The sequence below is a fragment of the Acanthamoeba castellanii genome (genome assembly GCF_000313135.1).
Source record: "Acanthamoeba castellanii str. Neff unplaced genomic scaffold scf7180000084664, whole genome shotgun sequence".
NCBI lineage: Eukaryota > Discosea > Longamoebia > Acanthamoebidae > Acanthamoeba > Acanthamoeba castellanii.
In genome coordinates this window covers 463085-486057 of record NW_004457466.1, presented here as the reverse complement: position 1 = coordinate 486057, position 22973 = coordinate 463085, and the positions used below count along the sequence as shown (strand labels likewise).

At 58.7% G+C, this 22973-nt stretch overlaps 7 protein-coding genes across 7 annotated transcripts; 3 read left to right on the top strand and 4 right to left on the bottom strand.

The window, feature by feature from the left end:
• Positions 1-504: 504 nt before the first annotated feature.
• ACA1_370270 (uncharacterized protein) lies at positions 505-7378 on the top strand (the record flags this gene model as incomplete). Its single annotated transcript, XM_004340245.1, has 26 exons — positions 505-625; positions 705-796; positions 871-996; positions 1079-1243; positions 1335-1463; positions 1557-1687; positions 1772-1902; positions 1973-2372; positions 2455-2528; positions 2595-2778; positions 2958-3146; positions 3219-3366; positions 3471-3604; positions 3701-3842; positions 3916-4131; positions 4225-4333; positions 4395-4678; positions 4772-5160; positions 5204-5321; positions 5413-5502; positions 5713-5785; positions 5896-5969; positions 6236-6410; positions 6553-6662; positions 6765-7045; positions 7123-7378. The coding sequence occupies 26 exons, from the start codon at positions 505-507 to the stop codon at positions 7376-7378; spliced, it is 4341 nt and encodes a 1446-aa protein (XP_004340293.1).
• Positions 7379-7482: 104 nt separating this feature from the next.
• ACA1_370260 (TLD family protein) lies at positions 7483-12514 on the bottom strand (the record flags this gene model as incomplete). The annotated part of the gene is given in 25 exon segments (XM_004340244.1): positions 7483-7615; positions 7704-7774; positions 7908-8003; positions 8073-8109; positions 8203-8258; positions 8398-8478; positions 8770-8830; positions 8941-9137; positions 9203-9469; positions 9551-9679; positions 9761-9924; positions 10009-10040; positions 10096-10179; positions 10191-10233; positions 10303-10372; positions 10415-10651; positions 10689-10788; positions 10862-10992; positions 11096-11191; positions 11437-11522; positions 11600-11730; positions 11819-11904; positions 11986-12052; positions 12124-12204; positions 12339-12514. The coding sequence occupies 25 exon segments, from the start codon at positions 12512-12514 to the stop codon at positions 7483-7485; spliced, it is 2712 nt and encodes a 903-aa protein (XP_004340292.1).
• A 342-nt stretch (positions 12515-12856) lies between these two features.
• On the bottom strand, positions 12857-13697 carry ACA1_370250 (uncharacterized protein; the record flags this gene model as incomplete). Its single annotated transcript, XM_004340243.1, has 5 exons — positions 12857-13038; positions 13105-13224; positions 13292-13436; positions 13492-13579; positions 13639-13697. The coding sequence occupies 5 exons, from the start codon at positions 13695-13697 to the stop codon at positions 12857-12859; spliced, it is 594 nt and encodes a 197-aa protein (XP_004340291.1).
• Positions 13698-14221: 524 nt separating this feature from the next.
• ACA1_370240 (HAD hydrolase, REG2-like, family IA subfamily protein) lies at positions 14222-15447 on the top strand (the record flags this gene model as incomplete). Its single annotated transcript, XM_004340242.1, has 7 exons — positions 14222-14302; positions 14363-14561; positions 14635-14738; positions 14805-14861; positions 14919-15101; positions 15174-15307; positions 15402-15447. The coding sequence occupies 7 exons, from the start codon at positions 14222-14224 to the stop codon at positions 15445-15447; spliced, it is 804 nt and encodes a 267-aa protein (XP_004340290.1).
• Positions 15448-16444: 997 nt separating this feature from the next.
• ACA1_370230 (calcipressin protein) lies at positions 16445-17392 on the top strand (the record flags this gene model as incomplete). The annotated part of the gene is made up of 4 exons (XM_004340241.1): positions 16445-16625; positions 16719-16777; positions 16892-17005; positions 17123-17392. The coding sequence occupies 4 exons, from the start codon at positions 16445-16447 to the stop codon at positions 17390-17392; spliced, it is 624 nt and encodes a 207-aa protein (XP_004340289.1).
• Positions 17393-17540: 148 nt separating this feature from the next.
• ACA1_370220 (cellulase (glycosyl hydrolase family 5) subfamily protein) lies at positions 17541-19234 on the bottom strand (the record flags this gene model as incomplete). The annotated part of the gene is given in 2 exon segments (XM_004340240.1): positions 17541-17763; positions 17781-19234. The coding sequence occupies 2 exon segments, from the start codon at positions 19232-19234 to the stop codon at positions 17541-17543; spliced, it is 1677 nt and encodes a 558-aa protein (XP_004340288.1).
• A 633-nt stretch (positions 19235-19867) lies between these two features.
• Positions 19868-22678, bottom strand: ACA1_370210 (WD domain, Gbeta repeat-containing protein; the record flags this gene model as incomplete). Its single annotated transcript, XM_004340239.1, has 10 exons — positions 19868-19949; positions 20041-20100; positions 20185-20263; positions 20466-20609; positions 20679-21278; positions 21412-21549; positions 21571-21739; positions 21893-21978; positions 22107-22480; positions 22611-22678. The coding sequence occupies 10 exons, from the start codon at positions 22676-22678 to the stop codon at positions 19868-19870; spliced, it is 1800 nt and encodes a 599-aa protein (XP_004340287.1).
• Between the last annotated feature and the right edge of the window lie 295 nt (positions 22679-22973).

The following is a 22973-nucleotide window of genomic DNA, read 5'->3' as shown; positions in this document are numbered from 1 at the left end:
CGTGCAGGTCCTCCACAAATCGTGCACGCCTGAAGCTTATTTCTGTCGACAGGGAAAATACATTTTCTCTCCACACATGAATGGCACGCCAAGATAAATGGACAAAGGTACCCAGCACCGCGCATGGAGGTCCGCGAAGAACAAGAATTGGGTGACGGCACCACGGAGGGGCTGCTGCAGCCTGTTCTGAATGATGCTTGGCCGGGTCCTGTTTTTTTGTTTCGTCTTGTCATGTGTGGCACCCATCGCCACGGCACAGCCGCAGAGCCTGCAGCAACTGCTGGCCACCTCCGGTAGCCCCTTCATTCCCTTCGTCCTCTTCCTTTCCTTCTATAGTTGCCTCTTCAGTGGTGAAGAGCTCTGCTCTGAGGCAGCCACCAGCGCCTGTGCTAAGAATTTTATGTTTTTCTTGCAGAGGACCTATTGTTGACGTTCGTATCGCCGTTGGACTTGCTCGCGCACGGCTGGCCGGTTGTGGGCGACAACGGGGTGATATGCCAGACGATGCCAGACACGCACTACCGGCCCACATTCAAGGCTGTGCGTGAGGTGCTGCACTCGCTCCGCTCCAAAACAAACACGACCAGCGTGGTGGGCACATGGAGCTCGTCGGCCAGCTGCTTTGGTTGGTTAACTGCTGCAACCCCTTGTGACACTGTGTTTGCGCGCACTAACACGTTTTTCACTCTTCTCACACGCTCCAGTCGCTGTGGGTGGTGGCTCGACCTGTCTGCCGTACGGCTATGCCGCAGCACTGGGCGATTGCGACTCTGACGCGCGATTGCAATTCAACCCCGTACGCGTGGTCCACCTTCAGCCCGCCGGTCTGCTTGGTTGGCGCTCACCGACCTTTTTTTGTTCATTCGTCAGAAAGCGGCTTCCTTCCAGGTGCTGGACGATATTGCTTCGCTGCGTCAGGGCATCGCGTCGATCGCCATGAATGCGGGGAGTGTCGGCAATGCGCTCCAGGCCGTGGCGGGGCTCACCCAACAGCTGGTACCAGGCGTTAACAGTTTGCCTTTAATTGTACCAGGCGGAGTGCGGTAACAATTACTGATCGATTCTCGTGATTGAACAGAGCAACAATTCGACGCTGGCATCGCTCAGCGCGCTGAAGACATACTGTCCGTCTCTGCGCACGCAACAGGCTGTGGTTCTGGCCTCAACATGGGCTCTCGCCTCCGAGCCACACTTCACTTCCAAGTTGACCGCGGCTTCGGCCTCGCTGTTGAGCTCCTGGCAGGTTTGGCGCCTCTCTCGCTCTGTGCTGAACGTTACCGAACGGAGCATCATGTCGCTCATCTCATGCCATGATCTCCCGTGTTCCCGCACAGTCATCTGCGCTCAGCAGCGCTTCTCTAGCCGCTGTCCAGCGAGCATCGGGCGCTCTTTCAAACTACACTGACGCGGCTGGCCGCCTGCAAGTGCTTCTCAGCGAGCAAACGGCCCGATTCTTGACACAGGTGAGGCATTACCACTCACGTCGGCTTCAATTGATCAGCTACCATACAGTGCGAAACTGACTGATCGTCACGTTCTCCTCTAACCAACCACAGACTGACGTCGACGCGCTGTCGAGGATTCTGGTCGATGTCAACAACAGCCTCACAAGCCTGGTTGACGCCCACACGCTGATTCTGACCAACGCCAGTTCCACTCCTCGACAGAACGGAAGCCTTGTGCTGGAGTGCGGCTCTGCAACTTGCTTGCTAATTGCACTGTACACAAATTGCTCGATCGGCGCTCACCGACAACTGGCTCCCGCGTGCAGGTCAACCGAGCTGTTGGCCACCGCCTATGTGGCGCATCACTGGACGGCCCTGACGGCTTCGTTGGCAATCAGGGATCAGTACCTGTGGGGCCTCTACTCCAGCTACGTCACCAGCGGGGTGGCAATACCAAGTACGCGCGCGGCTCCACACCCACATATTTTCTGCTTGCTGTAGTTCTCTAACGCCACACAAACGCACAGGCAACTTCACGGCCACAGCCAACACCATGTTGGCCACACTGGTCGATCAGCGTGTGCAGCCGCTGCTCGACAGGATGGCCGCGCTCTTCACCGGCATCGCGGGACTGGCGAACGTGTCGCCGTGCTTACGGACCAAGCTCGCCGAGCTGGGTCGCATCAGCTTCAGCTTCAGCTCGCCGGTGGCTTCTTCCTCGTCCTACCTGCTGTCGCTGGGCCTCTATGACTGTCGCGCGCTGCAGAGCGTGCACGACACCGCGGCCCAGGACGGCAAGCCGCAGGCTGAGCTCCTGTGGCTGGTCGAAGGCGATGCCGTGGCCAAGAGCGGCGACTTGACCCGCGTCGCCACCACTCCGCTGGGCAACTCGACCCCAATCAACACCTACTATCTCTACCTACCCAGGTAATCAAATCACACACGTCTTTACCAGTGGTGACCACCGGTGTAAAGCTGGTCCTGATCGTTCGCTGCCCCTGCATAACAGAAACGCACAATCGACGCTCACTGCCGTGCCCTCGTCGCAGTTCGCGTCCAACAACACCGCCTTGAATTTGGCAGGTGAGTTCTCACTTGTCGCGAAGCGTATTGTGAACGAACTCACGTTTCTTCTGGTGTGGCTGCCAGGCGAGAGCTTGTCGCCCGTTCTGCGGCGGGGAGATACTGTTCACGAAGGCGATGATGAAAGTGGTGAAACGGACCTAGAACGCCAGCCCAGCGAATCGATTCAGGGACAACGCCGAGTAGTAGAGAGGGGTCAATGCAACCCCGGCTACTACGGTGTTAACTGCACCATCTGCTCCAATGGCTCGTACTGCCTGGGCGACGGCATTATGCGGCTATGGTGCGTCGACATACTCTCCCTTTCTCTACGTACGGCGTGTACTCATTGCCTGCCCTCCCCTCGTGTGTGTGTGTGTGTGCGCGTGCGTGCGTGCGTGCGTGTGCGTGTGTCGTGTGTTGTGTGTGGTGTATGTTGTCTGTGAACAGTTCCAACGGTCCTCTGGGGCGAGTGAGCTACCCCGAATACGGCGTGCAGACCGCCCAGTGCCCCTTCGTGTGCCTCAACCCATCTCTCTACGCCAACGAGGCCTACAACGCCTGTATACCGACTCCGATCGGCTTCTACTCCCCCAACGGCGGCCATACCCTTCTGCCCTGCCGGCGCACCGGAATCTCGTATGTGAACTCCCGACCGTTGTCGTGTTCTGGGGCCGCTGAGCTCTGACACATCACACCTTACTCAACCAGGCCCCAGTTCTATCAGTGGACGAGCGGCGGAACGCGCAACTCGCCGACGTCGTGCAACGGCACAGTCGTGTACCAGGCGCTGGCCATCGCTCCACCCAGCGACCTCTACTCGATGGCCGCACTCAACGGCACCCAATTCACACTTCAGGTAATGGGTCGCTCATGCACGTCCATGCCACATCAACACATCAACGTTCTTCATGGCTCTCTGCCAGGCTTGCACTCAGCTCAGTCTTTGGTCTGTGGGCACAGATGTGGATTGACTGGGAGGATACGTACAAGTCGGGCGACGCCAATTCGTCTGCCGCAGGAGTGGGCTTTGGCTTGCTCGGCGTGACTCAGGTGTGGCGGTGGTACCTGCAGCGAATGGCCGATGGACACAGCAGGTGAACGACCTCCTGCGAGAGAGGGAACGAATACCATCATCAGCTGATGTTTGCTTACACACGCTTGCTTCATCCACGGGTGCATGCACACGACAGGCTGGTGTTTGAGACGATCAACTCCACCAACATGGCGGCCCTGAGCGACGCGTTCGTGCTCGATGCCGGCTGGCATCACATGGCGGTGACCGGCGACAACGCCAGGCGAGTGGTGACCTTCTACGTCGACGGCAATCAGATCGTACGATCGAACTCGCCGACACACGACACTCGCATACACGACATGCACTCATACCTAACTCTTCGGTCTGCAGGGCAACGACTGGTACGACCGGCGCCTCTTTCGGTCCACCGACCCGGCGTCGACGGAGCTGGCCCTGGGCGGCCAGCGGAGCACCGAGAGCTCGGCCTTTGGCGTGCTCCCCACCACATTTGCCCTGCTTACCGCGCAGCTAGACGAGATATCGATCACCCACGCTCGCCTGCCCGTCGATCGTCTCGGCTGGCACAGCCCCTCGTCACGCTATGAGGTAAGTGAATATGTGGCATCTCTACATGGGCGCGTGCTGTTCGCAAACGCTCTGCTTGCGCTGCGCACGTAACTGATCGTCTCTCGCGCGCAGGCCTTTTGCGTGGGCTTGTCGAGCGACCTTGTCAAGGGATGGTGCTTGCCCCGGTGTCCCAATGGCATGACCAGAAACGAGACCGCCCTTGCTCTCGGTTCGTACCGAGGTTCATATGTTTTGTTTCGTTTTGTTTTTTTCTTCTCACCCGAATTGGGCCGGCATGCCAGGCCTGGCGGCGGCCGCGGGCAATCGCTCCGCCGCGCCGACGGCGGCCAGCTGGCAGTCCTTCATGGGCGGGCTGGAGGACGGCTGCCGGTGCCCGCCCGGGACGGAGCGCTGGTTCGACGCCTGTCTCACGCCCTGCATGCCCGGCGCCTTGCGCGACCAGAACGGGCGCTGCCAGTGCCCCGCCGGGAGCTACCAGGCCTGGGGCGCCAACGCGACGCGCTACGTCACCTTCGACTTCAGCCTCCCCTCCAGCGCCATCCAAGTGCAAATCGCCGAAATTGAGGTAATCCCATCGCACACGCACACGAACGACCGCACACACACACGCACACGCACGATCTCACACGTTTTGACTGACTCCGAGTTTTGATCGCAGCTCTTTGACGCCAATGACACCAAGCTGGCGGTGCTCGGGTGTGTGGAGGGAGAGCCCACCACCGCCGGCTCCGGTGGTGTCACGTCATCGTCGTGCCCCAGGCTCTACGACGGCCGGAAGGAGCCGGCCTCGGCGCTCTTCGCCAGCTACGCCCCGCCTGCCGGTCTGGAGCCGTACGCCTGGGCCGCCCGAGGGACTGGCAGGGCGCGGGTCACGCTCGACCTGGGCGTGCGGCCGCCTGCGGCCACCCGTGCGCTCTCGCGCATCGTGATCTACATGACCGCTCGCATGCGCGACGCGCTGGCCAATGCCACGACCCACTCCTCGTCGACTGTCGACACATTCCTTTCCACCGAAGCCGTGCCGGCGGGAAGTCTCGACAACACCAGGTAACACCGGTAGCCTCCTCTTTTGTGTTGGTCGGAGCTAAAGTGATGGCTGCGCGCTCAGTGTGAGGGTCGGAGATAAAATCGTGAGCGGGGCATCGCTATTGGTCGAGTCCTTCTTCGGCCTCTTGCCCTCGGCGGCCCTCGTCCTCGATGACACTCAGGTGCGTCACTCCGGAGAAGGGCTCCCCTTCGCGTTTCTCTCTTTTTTTCGCTTTCTCAACTCTTATTCGTTCTTTCTTGGTCATTACCCAGATGACTCCGACCCAGTCGCTCGGCTCGCTGTCCTGCGCCGCATGTCCCGCCCACTCCACCATCTCCAACGCGCCTCGCACCAGCGTCAAGGTCCGGTTTTTTTAACATTACAATTTCGATCGAAGGGGTGTCAACCAATCGGGTTCGCTGCAGCGATTCATTCAACGACTGACCTACTTCGCGCAGCACTGCCTATGCCACTCGGGGTACGTGCCGGCCGGGGCCGCGCTGTGCGTGCCGGCGAGTGTGGCGCTGGACCCACCCGTCATCTCCACCACGGGCGTGGCCGCCGGCAGCCAGCTGCCCAACGGCACCGCCCTCTCCTTCGCCGTACCCTCGGTCGCAACGCGCGAGTTCAACGCCGACGTCTACGGTACAGCACCTTTCCGTACCCTCTACGCCCCTTTGGCCTTACGCTCGCGTGTGTCGCGTGTGTCGTCTCCACAGACTTTGCCCATGTGCGTGTCACGTTGATGACCACAGGCACGACGCGCGTATCAACGCTGATGTTCCATCCCACCCTATCTCCCGCCTATCCGATGTACGAAAACTACACGGTATGGCCACTCGTCTGTGTGTCGTGTCGTGCGCGTGTGTCGTGTCGTTGGTCGTTGGTCGTGTCGTGTCGTGCGCGTGTGTTGTGGCATCTAATTGATGAATCATGTCTCGTCGCGCAGGTATCAGCGCGTGTGGAGCGTTCTGGGTTCACCCCCAGCCAAACTGTACAACAGTCCTTCACGCTCTATCCGCAGGTGCGTGGTTCCCTTGGTTTGACCGCTGAATAGACTTCGCTGTGACACTCGCGCGCGGGCACGGACCACAGCTTCTGCCGCCCTCGTTGCTGCCGGCGCCCTCGGCCGGCTCTGCGCTCGCCAATCCCGTGCGCGTGGCCCTCTACTACCCGCGGAACGTCACCGACGCGCTCACCCTTCGCTACACGCTCGACGGGTCCGCCGTCACCAACGCCTCCCTGATCTTCACCAACGACACCCAGCTCGGTACCTCTTTCCGGTCCAGCTTTCTTGCCGCGTGGCACTTCTCATCGTGTCGTGCGTGTGTGCGTGTGTGTGTGTGCGGCTCCAGTTGTGTGGCGAACGACCACGATTCGTGCGCGGGTGTTTCCTCCACCGGGAGTCGCAGCGTGGCTTCTGCCCTCTGAAGAAACGCAGGCTCGCTACCAGTTCCTGGCCGTCGAATCGACCGGCGAGTCATCAAGTGATGATTCTGCGGGCATCTGCGGCGACATGGTGGTGCGTAGACTGCCCTCGACTCCCTGCAGTGTGCGTGTGCGGTCGTGTGTGCGGTGGTGCGTGTGCGTGTGCGCTGACTGGCCATCATCACGGGGGCTGCAGGTGGTGTGCATCGCGGTGCCGATCGGGGGCTTCCTGCTGGGCGTGGTGCCCACCATCATGGCTGCGGTGGCGATCCACGCCTGCTACCGCCGGCGCAAACAGGAGCGGGCCAGCCCCTTCTCCTTCCTCGACGAGCTCCCGCCGCTCTTCTCCGCCCATCAACGCCACCAGCGCACCACCGAGCAAAACGAGCGCGACCGCAGCGAGAGCATCCACCTGACCGAACCACCACCTTCAGCCGCAGCTCCCTCGCCTCTCCACGTCAGCTCCGTGCGCTTCTCGTACGTGACCACTCTCTATTTCTTTATTTTCTTTTCTTTTTTAATATTTTCTTATTCTTTTTTAAATTCTAATTCAGGACTCGGCCGGTGAGTCGGACGGCGGACCGCCCCTCGTCGGGCCGAGCGCGAGCGGCGGCGATGCCGGCCGACAGCGTCCTGTGGGGCAACGGCCACCTCTCCCTGCCGCGCAGATCGCACAACCCCTTCTCCTCCTCTTCAACCATCGGCGCCGCACCGCCACCACCCAGCATCATCAACAGCAGTGGCCCCGGCAGCAACGGCAGCAACAGCGCCGTCTTCCTCAACCCCATGTACAGCGAAGAAGACTTCTAACGCGGGCGCGCCACACCATTGCCTGGCCGGGACGAGTTGATCGACGTTGGTCGCTCGGGGAACCGAGGTGGGAGTGTACAGCGGGTAAAATGGTGTGAATCTGTTCAGAGGCCCCAGGCTTCGAGTACCACGCAATCAAAGTCGCGACCGGAGGCCAGGCACTCGTTGCCGTACGTCTCGCACGGGCACGAGCTGCCGAATTCGAAGTCCTCATCGAGCCACAGCCCCACATGCGACCTGGGATGATGGGGAGCACAGAATTAGTGTTCACCGCGGCGAGTACCGTGCGTGTCATGTGTCGCGTGTGTCTGTGTGTCGTGTGTACCCTCCGCCGATACTCATCGAGTGAGGCGCGCCGCACATAAAGAGTGAGTTTGCTCTTGTCCAAGGGAACACCTGCTCATCCAAAGAAGCACACGAAGTACATAAGAGACAAGAAGGGGGGGAGAGAGACCACCTGGTGGAGATCTCTCTGACAGATTGAGAGAGAGAGAGAGAGAGAGCGAGCAACAGGCAGAGCGCCTCGCACCTTGAAGTAGGGCGATAACGTGAACAGGAAGCTCTCGCCAGTGCCGGAGTACTTGCCCAGAGCGTCCCACGTGCCGGTTACAAACGCGCCAAACACCTGGTGGAGTTGGCCACATTGCCATTCAGTCCCCAATCAAAGGCCCCGCCGGCAGAAAAGGCGTCGTACGTATTTCTTGCTGTCCTCAATGATAATGACCGTAGGGCTGTGCGACGCACCCGACGATAGAATCTGCACACAACACATCATGAATGAGCGCTGTGCGTGTGGTGGCACAATAAGTAAAATGGAGGTGTACGTGTGGAGCGAGATTCCGTGTTCCATGGTGCTGTAGAGCAGTTCCCAGTCTCGGAACTGGAAGCGAGGAGGAAGCCGCACCACGAGCTGTTGTCGCCACACGCCACACATGCCACACATGGATGGGTTGTGGGTCAGTTGAGCTGGGGATCAACTGTTCAACAGTTTCATGATTGGTGGGCGCAGGGTCCTGTACCTTTTGGAAGTCGCTTTGGCTGAGGAGGTTGGAGGTGTGGCTCATCTCGACGTCGAGCGAGCCGATCAGCATCTCCAAGCTCTGGTTGCGCACCATTGTAGCAGCAGCCGACGGAGCTTTCGTCGGGCTCGGTTCACCTGTTACATGTGTGAGCGTGGTGAGCCAACGTTGTGAGAAACTAGCTCGAAAGGCGAAACTCCACCCATGGCCGGCGTACGTGGAAGGGTGGCGAGTGGAGCAGCGGCGCGGAATGAACCCACGAAGGGCGTGACTGCCACCTAACACAGGTATATACACGCGTTACCGCGGCCGTGTGAGAATGGGTCGCCGCGCCGGCGGGCTTGGCCTTGAGCGGTTGAACGTGAGGCGTACCTGACGTGCATGGTCGTCCACTTTCGCTCGCCAATGTCCGGGCTCGCTCGTTTGGACGTTGCTGGGAATCGAAGGAAGGCGGCAGCAGTGTGAGATGACGCTCAACAAAAAAAAATAAAATAGATGAATAATAAAGAACTAATAGGGGGGGGGTTGAACGCGAAGGTGTACCCAAACAGCGCGTTCTTCGTTTTGCCGGGGATCCACATGGGCTTGTGCGTCTCCTCGACGTTCTCCTTGTCCTCATTTTCGTGCGCCTTTGGCAGTGGCGACGGGTGCGATTCGTCAGGCCTCTGTTGCCTCTGTTCGACTTGACCGGTGGCAGCCGGCCCGTCGGTGTCCGTTTTGGTGGGGTCCGCTTCGGTCTCCTGGAATTCAAGCAATTGGTGGTGAGCAGAAGGCTGATTCAACGCACTCGAGGGCAGGGAGGTACCTGGTCGTCAGGCCCAACAATGGCCCAGAATTTGTTCCAGATGGTTAGCGAGGGGCTACGCTGTCGACGGGCCTGGGTGCTGCCGGCCATGTGCGCGGCTGGGGCAGCTGCCGCCTCCTTTTCAATCCCGGCAACCACTTCCTCCCGGGTGGCTGATTCCGCGGCGATTGCAACGTCCGGCGGCCGAGGGACTTCCGTCGTACCCTCTGGGCTCTGTTGGCCTTCGCTAACCGTCTCGTGCACCTCCTTCTGCTGGTCCATCACGATCTGAACAATACACGATGTTTCGTTAGCGTTCTTTGAATTGCAAACACACTTAACAAATCATGATGATCGGCTTGTGCTCACCTGCTTCTGCAGCTGTTCGAGTTTGACCTCGGCATCGAGCGATCGCTGCAGATTGACGAGTTTCATCACCAGCTTCTGCAGGCACGGGTGGCCGCGCATCGAATAGAACGTTGCGATGTGGGCCAATGTCTGCAGAAGGAACGAGTGGAAGCGAATGAGAATCAAACAAATCAAACCGAGGCGAGGGCAATGTAGGCTTCTTCCCCGTACCCTCTTCAGCAGAATCTGTCGCTCTTGGTCGATCGTCGTTCCGGGAAGGTACGTGAACGAGGGCTGAGCGTGCGGGTAGAAGCTCGGGAACGCAATCTGCATCCGAATCAGCACCTTCCGTTCCGCCTTGGCCTCTTCCTGCTTGATCATGTCCTCGGCCATGCCTGCAGAAGCACGGGGGAAATGGCGGCGGCGGGGAATGAGTGACCAGCTACACCACCACCGCGCGCATGGCAGACAGGGCGTACCGCTTTCTATGCTAGCAGCTGAGCTTTCCCGACTAGCGGGAGCGCTGGTCGAACCAGAATCAGCGTTGCTGTTCTCGCGCGAGGTACTCTTGCTTGGCGTTCGTGGCGAGGGCTGCCGAGTGGATGGGGACATCGATGGGAGACCAGTCGCCGGCAGGTCGTAGAGCACGACTGTACAGCACCGGTTGATGGGATTGGCCGACTCGATTGTCACATCCTCAACATCTATCGTTGATTGGGAAGAAAAAATGGTTAAAAATAAATACACACGGCCGCACTCGCATATGGACGTACCACTCATCTTTTGGGAAATCATGCTCAGCTCGTGCTTCAGATCGAGCTTGCCTCCGTACTGGTTCACTGACTGAGATGGCACGATCGACAAGGGAGACGAAGGAGAGAGAACCTCAGTTTCGCCGAGGGAGCTGCTGGCAGAGTCGACGTGGCTGTAGCTCGCGCGCCGCTTGAGATTTTTCTTGGTTTCCTCATCTTCATCTTCGCCATCACTGGCGGCGCGACGGCCCTCCTGCTCCTCTGAGCGCGTCTTCGATTGCTCGGCTTGGCTGCGCGACGTCGACGGAAACTTGCAGAGGTTCTTGTTGCCATGCGTGGGCCCAAGGAGTGCGTCAACAACCTCCACAAGCTTGTGAATCTGGGAAGGAATGCGGATAGGCGCATACCTGGAGCGACTTGGGCACGGACCACACGTTCAAGGTGAAATCTTTGGCCAATGATACGAGCCCGTAGGTCTGGCTGTTTGTTTTCGTAGACTCCTTGACACTGGCGGCGTCACCCAACAACGGTTCGAATCATTAGCACACTTTCATGCCCAGGTTGTACCGGTTGCTCGTACCTCCACTCGAAAGATTCGATGGTCTCGGAGTGTCCTTGGAACGAGTAGATGGGGGTGAGATGGTCGTAGAGGCTCCACAGCTGCATACATCGCTCCCCTCGGCCCACTGTGAGCACGCCTTCACCGAACGGCTGCAGACACGACCACAATGGTTCGTGAGCATGAGCGCCCGGGCGTCGACGTGCCGTCATCAATCTTTCAACTCGAGCAATATTAAAAGAAAGATACACGTACGGTGAACTGGGCACATGCGACCGGCATTCCTGTGCGAATCTTCTCCTTCTCTGTTCTCGGCTCGTAGATATCCCAGATCTGTGGTCGACCATTTAACTGAACATGAGAAGATCGCATGGCGAGGGCAATATAGAGTACTCTCGTGCCTTGATTGTGCTATCGTGCGAGGCAGTGAGGAGGCGGCTTTCGTTGCAGTGCGCCCAATCGATGTCCGATACGTCGGCCGTGTGCCCAGTTATCGTGACTGTCGGTGCCGACGTTTTCTTTGGTGCGGAGAAAAGGAAAGAGATGAGAGGCAAGCAAAGTCATACTGAGCCAAACGCGCAGCAGAGGAGGTGTACCCGCAAATCCCATATCCGAACTTCGCGGTTGTGAGTGGATGCGACGAGCGAAGAATTGAGCCTGTTCCACTTGATGAAACCCGGGCCTGCAGAGAGACAATAGAGCCACGTTTTAGATTACAGGTTCTCATTCGTCAGTTTGATGCTGAGGGCGTAACGGTACCCGGTTGGCCCTGTAGGCAGTGTACTTTGAGGGTCTTCGTGCGCACATCCCAAATGGGTATCTCGGCATCTGCAGAGCGAGATGCGAGCGTGTGCTGCTTGAACGGGGACCACGCAAGGTCCGTGATCGCTCTGCCATACGCAGGTGCATTCAGGGAAGCAGAGTGAGCTCACACCTTGTTCGCTGCTATAGAACTACGAGGCGAACAGAGAGCGGTACCGCTTGTGTGCTCCCTTAATAGTCAAGTGAGGATTGAGGTTGCCCGTGCGGTCGTCCAGCTTCCACACCGAGACCACCGTACCTACCTGAGAGCGATGTCAGTCCGGAGCTCATACTCGGGGAACCGTACGCACACGTTGACGAGCCCTTGCGATGGCGCGACGTACCGAAGATGCCAGGGTCGAGTGGTGTGGGTTCCACCGGAGAACAGAGTAGGCAGCGCTAGTCGCGCGGCTGTGGTAATCGAATAGGAGAGTTAGCGGTCTGCAATGCCGGAAGACACATCACTCTGGCAAGGCCCATACCTGTTAGGCACGTGCACATATTGCTTCTCCTCCTTCTCCCTCTCTTTGGCCACGTCAAGGTCCCATAGGTGCAGCGACGTCCTATTGTGCCACCGAGGAGGGGAAACGTGTAAGCCCTTTTACGATGTAATGAAAATGGGGAAGAGACTTCGGCAGAGCAGGCCAGATGGGAGGAAGGGATGGGGTAGGAGCCAACAAGCTGCAGAGAAGAGTACCCGCCCACGGCAACGTAGTGCGCGCTTCGATCAACAGCGAATGCGTTGATTTGCTTGCCTCCCGAGAAAATCGGATGAAAGGAGAGGCCCTGCTTAGTGTTTGAGTCTCTTCTTGTGCTCTCCTCCCTGTGGGAGTCTCTCCTCGCAGGATGCTGCAGAGATGTCCAGCTGTCCATTTCCTCAATTAAATCGATTTTACGTTTGCCGGCAATTCGAAGCAGCCGCAGCCCTGGTTCCTCTTTGCTCCTCTTTCTTCTGGTGCGCCACGGCCGAAAGAAGATTAACCAGATCACTCTTGCGGATCTACTAGTTCTCGAGTTTCGATCACAACAGGTGCGTGGGCGTTGCGTTTGGAATTGTCGACCGCGAACCCACCATAATCATGGTGGCCCTTTCGCTGACCTTTCAGGAGAGAAGCCCAAGCTCCCCAAAGTTGATGAGCCATGAACCGATTGCTTGCGGTTGAGCACCTCGATAGAAGGAGTTACATTTATGTACAAGATGGAAGCCAGGCAAGCCTACAATTCAAGAGTGAGGTGGATGGGCCTCGCCTCGGAGGTGGCCCTCGTGTGGTCGTGGAATGTGTACCGAATGTGGGCGCTCGGGTCCAGAGGCAGGTCCCACGTCGGGGGCAGCTTTAGTGTGATCATCTGTCTTGTCCACGTGGAAGAGCTCTTGGGAACCTCTATCACCTCCGCACCTGTTTCAACGCTTGCATCAGTTGAGAGTCCTTACGTCAAATCTCAATCACTAGGAAGGTCAGTACCACTGGAGCCCTGAATCACACATTCCACCACTCGCGTGCTGGCGACCTTTTTGGGGAACTCACCCACTAGCACCAACTTGGAGCCAACCAGGAACACGTACTTAAGGCGCAGCTTGGAGGCTGGACGTTTGGAAAGAAGAGAATGAGCATGGCGGCGGAGGGAAGTCTGGATGGAGGGTGATCAAACCACAAGGCGCTTGGGTCTGGTGTGTGTAGAAGTTGACAGGCTGGGAGGCGATGTGGTAGCAGGTTAGATTAGGGGCTTTAACGAGGCTCACATCGATGGGGCCAGTCCCCTTCCTGGTAGCGGAGCAATGAAACACTGTTCCATCCTGGAGACGCGTCAGGACAGACGCCAAGCTGGCGTACCATCACAGGGGATCGTACCTCCACGTCCTGACTCGACTGTCGCTGGCGAAGGTACGGACTGGAGATCAACGCTTGGAGTCCGGAGCGGTCCAAATTGCCTAAACGACTGCCGGAGGGTAAGGTTAGTCGGAGCGTAATGGTCGGAGTAAGCTGAAGTGAGCGTACTGCTGAAAGAACACTTTGAAATCACCGACGGGGGACACTGCGCTGCAGTACAGATACATGCTGCTGCACATTCATTATTGGTTCTTGAGTGACCTTCATCAACATTGCTGTTTTGCTGGGCGGTACCCATTGTCAGTTGAGCCAATCTTGTGCCAGCTTTCGGATCTTCTCTTGCCTGCCTGTGGCTCACTCGAGTACGGAGCATGTGTAACCTCCACCGCATTCCTCCTGCGCTTCCTCGATCGGGTTTCTTCGTCGCAGGACTTGCCAGCAGTCTCAGTGCGCCCCTCAGGTGTCGGCACCGCGTGGGTCCACCGTTCCTGCTCAAAGTCCGAAGCTTGACGTTGGTGAATTGTTGCATCATGCAAGTTGGTGGATTGTTTCTTCATGCGAAAGTGGTTGCCCTCCTTTATCTGCTCTTCGGTGGATCGTCATCCAGGCACGTGACAGCCTGCGCCTGAGGTTTTTTCCCCTGACGATGCACCACCGGGATTGGGCCGCGTCAGCAGAAGTAAAATCCGGCAACGCAGGTGGAAAAAAAGAAACCCTCGAAAAAATAAACAAAAGAAAAAGAAAAAAAAAGATGCAAGTGCGGCCGAAGCTGGTATCGCTCGATGCAACCGGCACTCTGTTTCGCGTTCGCGGCTCTGTTGGCGAGGCCTATGTGCGTTCTCCTTGCCACCGCTTTTTTCGTGGGGGGGCAGATTAATAACGGGTGAAGCAGGCCCGAGCTGCCGAGGCGTTTGGTGTTCACGGTCTGCGGCCGGCATCGCTGACTCGCGGCTTCTTCGCGGCCTGGCGCGATCACAACGTGCGACACCCCAACTTCGGGCATGGGACTGAGCTCTCCTCCTACAATTGGTGGTCCTCTCTTTTCGGCGCCACACTGGCCCATGCCAGGCCCGAGCTCAGCCACTCTGAAGGTGCAGCCTCTCCTGCCTTGCTGCTTGCTCGATCTGCTGACCAGGCCCGTACCCGCCCTGCGTGACCACCCAGAGTTCGCCGCCGACGTCTTCCCCAAGCTCTTCGACCAGGTGTGGCACGACTTCACCAGGGCTGAGGCGTGGGAGGTGTTCCCAGAGACTGAGCCGGTGATCAAGGTACATGTACACATGAGTCAAGCTGAGCGTATGAGGATTGTACGGCTCACCTCCCTTATGCTACAGACGCTACGGAGTAACGGCATCAAGGTGGCGGTAGTCTCCAACTTCGATGAACGTCTGGTACTCCTCCCCGCTCTTGGCACGACAAAGGACTCATCAAGTACTCCATTCATCCAGCCGCTCCTCTTGAAAAATCTGGGCCTGGACCACTTGTTTGACGTGGTGCTGCCGTCGTGCTACGCTGGCGTAGCCAAGCCCGACCCCGATATCTTCTACCAAGCCCTGCGGAAGGCCAACGTCGAGGGCAGCGAGGCCGTCCACGTCGGCGACGACTACAAAAAAGACTACCGTGGGGCCAAGGTAAGACATCAGATCTATCATAGTTTCCTCAACCTCAGTCTAAGACTCTCTTTCCATTGGACGCGGACCTAGGATGCCGGGCTGAGCCGCGCGTTCCTTATGTGCCGAGACGCGGTCGCATTGGAGAAGGCAGCGCAGGTGCCCCCAGCCGACATACTCCACAATCTCTCCGACCTCCTGCCCGCTCTCGGCCTGCAAGGCCCGACGTAGGTTCGCACGGCTCAGGTTCATCGTTTGATGTTATACTACTAATTTATGGTGCTCACGCGTAGCTGCATACGCGTGCGTGTGTACATTCAGCTTAGCGCAGCTGTCGCAGTGTCAAGGCAAAGCAAAGAGGGTTTGAGTCAAATCAAAGGAGAGAGAACAGGAAGAGAGAAAAGAGAAGGAGAACGACAAGGACTTCGCTTGTGAGATGTCGTCGCAAAAGAAGCCACGAAGCGGGCGCCGCCGAGCAGTCGTCCAGCGAGATTGAATGTACTGGGGTGTTCGTCGGAAGCGGATCTGGCGACGAGGGCGGAGTAGAAGAAGAAGAGAGGAAGGTGGTGCGGAACGAGAGCGTCGGCGCGATGCTCCCGCACGCAGTCGACGAGTTGCCGCCCCACTCTACAGTGGCCGGACCCGCACACGCGTCGTCGCCGACGAAACCCACCGAGCGCGCCGAGCAGTCGACCCGGAGGAGGTAGTAGCCCGACATCATCGTCAGCCTGTTGCACCCCTGGCTCAGCGTGGCACACCCCACCCGCTCGAACCACGCCTCGTGTGGCCCTGCCCTTCCTTCTCGGCCCTGTCGCGTCTTGGGTGGTGCGTCGTTCTTCCTCGTTCTTCTTCGCCTTCTCGGCCTGCTCTCTGTCGTTTCTGCTCGTCATCTCCTTCCTGATCTTCTTCTCTTGCGTGAGGCCAGGCCGAGGCCGAGAAGTCGTCGGTGCAGTCGATGTTGTCAAACACCTCCACGTAGACCTGGCAGTCTGCTTGTGTTGATGTGAGACCGAACGCCAGCACGAGGGACGTCACCAGCAGCGCACAACGTTGCAGCCAGGCCATCGACGTGCAATGCGGCAATGCTGGTCAGACCTCTTTAGTTGAGAGTTTAGTTATCGAGCAATGCCAACGAGCGGTGCCAGCGTAGCTTGCTTGCGCCCGCTGGCGGTTGCGGGCCGCAGCGAAGGCCGCCAAGAGTTGGCCTTCTCGTCCGCGCAGCTTGCGGGCTGCGGGCATTTTGTGCTGCCGCCCAGTCGGTATTTTGAACGTCATGAAGGGATATCCAAAATTATTTGAAGAATGCGAGCAAAACAGCTTTTTTTTCAATCACAAAAAATAATTGAGATCTCAAAAACAGAAAGATGGAAGGAACACCAACGAACCAGCTCATCGTGAGCATGAGGACCAGTGATCGCGATGCCGTGGCAGCGGCGGCAGCAGTGCTGGACATGCGGCAGAGGTTGGAGCGTGCAGGCGAAGTACTCTTCCTCAAGACCTATGGCGAGCTGCAGCGTACCGTGGCCATCTTCGGCTCCATCGAAGGTTTGATTTCTCTATTCACCACGCCAAGCTGCATCCTTTTGTTCTCGGTCAGTCAGTCATAATCTGTTTTATTTTCTTTTTTCATTGATTCAGATGCCACAACCGCCAAGAGGAGCGTGGAAGAGGCCGGCTTCGAAGCACACTACGGCCTGGTACGGCCTATCTGCCCAAATATTATTTTATTATCATTTTCTTTTTTTAATAAATATAGACATTATTTACTCATATAATTATTTTGTATTATTTCGACCAAATAATGTGTGCAGGGAGCGGATCGTGAGACGGTCCGCAACTTCCATCTGGCGCCACCGGCACCCGAAAAGATGTTCCTTCTCAGTCCTCCGCCCTCTCCTCCCGAGGGATGGACCCCACTCTACGAGGTACGCTCTCTTCGCGCTGCTCATTCATCACCACTCGCCCCGAGAGTTTGACGCGACACACGCACACGCACACGCACACGCACACGCACACGCACACGCACACGCACACGCACACAGGGCATCAACTCGATTCCACACTTCAACGTGGAACTGAACCGTACGCCAGGCGACAATGTGCTGCTGAAGGGCGAGCGGAGCCTGCCCACCATCACCCTCGACGATTTTGACCAGCAAGACGACAACACGCGCGCGGCGGCAAAGATCACGGCGCCGTCTTCACCATGGACGACTGATCGTGCTGAATCACACAACAGGTTCTCTCTGTACATACCAATCCATCTTGAGAACATCAACGCAATAACATCATTGGCCCACTTCATCTGTTGACGTGCAACTTGGATGCAAGGCCGATTGTGTGATGTTGTTGGTGGGAGATGCTGATGTGAGTATATTAATTACAGAGTTTTTATGTTGGTAGGATCATAGATTACAACCAAGAAGGAAAGAAGAGAGAAGAGAACAGAGGCGGTCTTCTTCAAGCCCAGGGCGCGGTGACGGTCTGGGGAGCGCCGCCGTTGACGACGAAGGTGAGGGTCGACTTGCAGGCCTGGCCGTTGGTCGACGCGAAGGTCCACATGTTGGGCAGCCAAGCCGGAGTCATCTCCACCAGGCCCTGGCCGTTGCCGCAGTCCAGCGAGGCTGACGTCGAGCCGGGGATCGTCACAGCGAGCCACCACGCGCTCGTGCCAGCGAAAAAGCTGAAGTCGGTGTGGACGGGGCAGCGGGCGACGACGAGGCCGAGGGCTTGGGCGCGGCGGGCGAAGAAGAAGCCGACGGCTTGGCCGCAGCCGGCGACGACGAGGCCGAGGCCTTGGGTGCGGCGGGCGAAGACGAGGCCGAGGGCTTGGCCGCCGCGGGCGACGATGAGGCCGAGGGCTTGGGTGCGGCGGGCGACGACGAAGCCGATGGCTTGGGCGCGGCGGGCGAAGACGAGGCCGAGGGCTTGGGCGCGGCGGGCGAAGACGAGGCCGAGGGCTGGGCAGGTCCCGTGGCGCCGTTGAGGCACACCAGACCCTGGGCGTTGACCGAGAACTTGGTCGGGGCGGAGACGAGGTTGGCCAGGAGGGCCAGCTTGCCCGACTCGGGCGAGCTCCAGTCGTTCTTCAGGAGGCCGCCGGTGTCGCCCGAGTTGGGGTTGAGGCACCAGAAGAACTGGTCGGTCGAGTCCTTGGCCTTGAGGTAGGCCACCAGGGCCTCCATCCAGACCTGGTCCTTGCCGCTGAACGGGCCGCCCCACTCGCCGATGACGAAGGCGCGGCCGGTGGCGGCGGGGATGAAGCCCCAGTGGTCCTCCCAGATGGCGGGCATGTTGGCGGGGAAGTTGCCGGCCGAGAAGTAGGACTGGCCGAACACGTTGGGGCCGTAGACGTGGGGCGAGTAGACCAGCTTGGCCGGGTTGGCGATCACGACGGGGTTGGTGCGGGCGCCGGTCAGGTTCTCGCCCCAGAAGCAGTTCTCGCGGCACGGCGGCGAGTTGGACACGCCCTCGACGAACATGAGGAAGCGGTCGCTCACGGCGCTGGCGATGGCGTCGGCCAGGCGGGCCGCGCCCAGGTTCCAGTCGGTGTTGGGGTTGCCGGTGCCCCAGGTCGAGGTGTGCGGCTCGTTCTTGAGATCGGCCGCGATCACGTTCCACTGGTTCTTGTAGCGCTGGAGCAGCTTGGTCCAGCCGGCGATGACCTTGGACTCGGGGTTGGCTCCGTTGTACCACATGCCGTCGGACATGAACTGGTCGGGCGCGAAGGAGTGGAGGTCGAGCATGATAAGCAGCCCGCGGGCGGCGGCGGCCTGGACGATCTTGTCCATGACCTGGAGGGAGTTGAGGCCCTGCAGGTCGGCGTTGGCGCCGGCGCCGTAGTTGATGCCGTTGGGCGACTTCTCGTTGAGCACCAGCTCGAGGTGGAACGGCAGGCGGATGGCGTTGAAGCCCTGCGCGGCCAGGAAGTCGAGGAAGAAGGTGTAGGAGTTGGCCCACAGGCCGTGCACGGTGCAGGCCGCGGTCTCGAAGCCGAACCACGAGGTGCCCTTGAGGTGGTAGCGCTGGCCGTTGACCCACAGCTTGCCGGCCTCGGAGGTGAAGTTGAGCGCGGTGGGCGCGTAGCAGGACTGGCCCACGGCGGGCGCGCTCATGAAGACGACGACGGAGAGAGCAAGGGCGCACGCCCACATCAACCAAGCTTGACCGTTCATATCTAGAATAAAGTCTGCATGATGATGAAGATGAAGTTGAGGATGATCAGCTACGAACAACAAAAAGAAGACCAAGACTTGGGTGATCAGGTAAGGCAGTGTGTTGCGTACCAGATAGAACAGTTCAAGTGCGTTTTGGTTGCGGTTGGTGTTGGAGAGAGAGCGGGTGGTGATGATGATGATGATCAACAAAGACCAGGGCTGGCCCCTTTTATGAGGCGGCGCGGAGACCGAAGGAGTTGCCTTCTCTCTCCGTAGTGGTCGCCCTGTGCGACCGGCTACACAGGAGTTAAAAAACGACGGCAGTGAGCTGGGGGCGTTGGCAGTGACGGAAACCAACCGCAGAACGCCGTGTGCCTGTTGGCCAGCCCTTACTTCTACTCTCCTGATTGGCTGGTGGTCGGACAGCAACTCGTGGTCAGCAGAAGCTGCCGTCGTCGTTTTCCGCAGAACTCCGCCAGAGATCCGCCGAAGCAAAAGGAAACAAACGGAGAAGAACTGAGCAGCAAAGCAAAGAGAAAAGAAGCCTTGTTTGTCATTCAGCCGATGATGAGCCCAAAGCAAGCCACAGGGAAGGAGCACCTCAGCCAACCCACTTGACTACTTCTTTCTTCAGGAGCGGGAGAAGTCGATAAGGCGCACGTAGCCGTCCCGCGATCCCGTCACCAAGTGGGGACCCCACGCTCGCGCACTCCTAACGCGCACACCGAACCGTGGTGAACATCAACAACCATTGACACATTCCAAAGAAAGAAGGTCTTGGGGTGACCGCCTCAATCACGTACCAGACTTCTTCTTCGGGACTGCACGCGTCGATCGTGTACATGCACTCGCCCAACTTTCGCCTGGCGGAGGATGCTCGGGGGTGTGAGTGAGTCCCGCCTGGCGTCAAGGTGTGTGGTGTGTGGTATTGCGGGGGTTGGGCTTACCTGTCCCAAATCCACAGCTGGTGCCCCACGCCGGCGATGAGCTTCCAGTCGTCACAGTCCAGTGTGGTGGTGTAGTATCCTTTGTTTGACTCCGGTCGTCGTAGCATCCTGTGGCCGCAGAGTCAGCAATATCTTGTGTGTGAGTGTGTTGTGTGTCGTGTGTGTTGTGTGTGTGTCTGTGTCGTGTCTGTGTCGTGTGTGAGTGTGTGTGAGTGTGTGTGTGTCGCGTGTTTTGTGTGTGTGCGAGTGCTGGAGCGCTTACATGTTATAATCAGCCAAACGTCGGGTGATGTCCTTCCACTCGTACCCAGCAATAGCTGAGGAGGGAGGCGCTCCCTTGGCCCGCGCGATCGGGCTGGCCGCCATGCGCAGATCCCACAGCTTCGCCGCACAATCGAAGCCACCCGAGAACAGGAGATGCGGGTCTGATCACCAACCACCCACCCACTCAGCGCTCTGCCGTCAACTTTGTGAACATGGCAAGTTTGCGGTACCCGACTCGGAGGAGCTGAGGCACACGACGTCCGATGCGTGGTAGAACGCTCGCGGCTCGCTTCCGTGCGCTGATGAGGTCGATGAGGGCGCGACTGCTTGGTGGTGGTGGTGGTGGTGGTGGGTGGAGAAGAATTCGGTGCGCCACAGTGCGATCATGCCGTCGTAGGAGGCGCTCACGAGCAGCTCGCCGTCGCTCCACCGGGGGAAGTGGACGACTCTCGTCCGCTTCGTGTGCGCGGGGACCAGCTGCAGGTTGCGCCAGCGCGGCGGCGAGGATGCGCTGGACGCGTTATCAGAAGTTGGTGATGATGATAGTTGCGACAATGGCGATGATGGTGATGATGGCGGTGGTGAGATGAACGAAGCGGGCGAGGTGGTGAAGAAGGACGGAGGGAAGAGGTTCACAGAACCCGGCGGCGATGAGATCAAATCGAGCGGCGGAGGGGAGGAGTGGGAGGAGAACAGGTCCTCCTCTGCCGCGGCCATCATTGATAGGTGGCTGTCTTCGTGGACGCGCTTCTCCTCTTCTCTCCAGGAACTCGTCTTCAGCATCTGTTCTCCTTCGCTTTTCCAAACCACCAAATGTCCCTGTTCCGTGCCTGTGCGCGTGTTGTGTCGTGTGTCGTATGTGTCGTGCGCGTGTTGTGTCGCGTGTCGCGTGTCGCGTGTCGTGTGCCATGAGTACTAGTCGGGCCTAAGAATTCCCAGCCTGATTCCTCATGTCGGACTCACCTGCGGCGATAAAGCGAGCGTGTCTGTCGATGTCGGCGAAGACGAAGGACCCATCGTCGATCTGGAACGTCTTCTGAAGCGCGCCTGATTCAAGGTCCCACAGCGCTATAGCCTCTTCGCTGCACGACAGGAACTGACCTGCAGAAGTGTGAGTGTTACCATTGAATCGAATCTCGCTGAGCGAGTGGCCCGTACCACCGACAATCTTGACGCTCAGCACACCATCGGCGTGCGCGTTGTGTATCTGCTTTATAGGCTCCAGCAGGTGCAACGAGTCCTTCGCGTCGCCCGAGTCACCTTCCGCCTGGCGCTGCTGCAAGTCATAGATCTGTGCTCACCGGTGTCGTGTTGCGTGTTGCGTGTTGCTGTTGCGTGTTGCGTGTTGCGTGTTGCGTGTTGCGTGTTGCGTGTTGCATGCGATGGATTAGTTGCCTCCATTGGCCATGTCGTGGACAGCCCGGCGGGAGACAGAAGATGTAACCTTGAGTCCGAAGTCCCAACCACCGCTCACCACGTATCGCCCGCTGATATCGACATACTCGCATCCGCCAGGATGATGTGGTTTCTCTGGGGTTGGCGAGTTTAGGAATGAGTGCCATACGTGAGCGCCGTGTGTCGTGTGCCGCGTGCCGCGTGTGTCGTGTGCAGCGTGCCGTGTGTGCGGTGTGTCGTGTGGGGGGGAGGCGATCGCGTACGGGTCCGGAGGGCTTCGTTGTCCAAGGTGCGATACCGGCCGGTGGCCCAGTTGCGCTCCTCGGCTCGCAGCTGGCGGTACCAGTGCTTCAGCCCAGAGTGCGGCATCGCGCTAGTAGTGGTCGCCTTCCAGCCCGACGCCGGCGAGCTTGATGGCGACGCGGAGGCCGCCGGGTGGAGGACCGAGGGCAGCAGGTGCGGCGAGCTGTGGTGGAGTAGCAGCTGCTGCTGCGTGTGGTCGGAGCCGATCTGCGCCGCCGCCTCGACCACCTGGCGCACGCGGCCGGGCGAGCGGCAGTCGGCCAGCATCAGCCCGCGCCACAGCGACGCCTCGCCCGCCAGTCGCTGCCACTGCCGGCACACAGCCTCAACAGATCTGAGGTGCAACGTGCCATCAATAACAACACGAGCTTCATGAGGATTCAATTCCTTCTTCTTGTAAAGCTGCACCCAGCGCCTCTATCCGATCAGAGGTTGGTGCAAATCATGAGGGGGGGCCGACGTACCGGCATAGATCGAACACGGTGAGAAAAGAAAAGATGTGGACGTGCAGCTCGTCGGGCAGCGCCTCCATCTCCAGCCAAGCGCAAGCTGGGCAAGCGTTACAGCCTCGACCTTTGCTTCGTCCTTTTCGCTACTGGTTGTCTTGCGTTTTACCGAACATAGACCACCACTCCCTGCTGAAGACATGCGAATCTTTGCGTGGCCCCCGGCCACTGGGCAATCGCAAAGCGAACAGAAGGCAACGCGGGCACAACGCGGGCGAAAATCAACAATCTCCGAAATAGTTTCGAAATACATTTCGAAATGTTTCCGAAATGGTTCTTTCCACGTCAGCATTCGTGAGTTTAATATTTCTTTTTAGAATT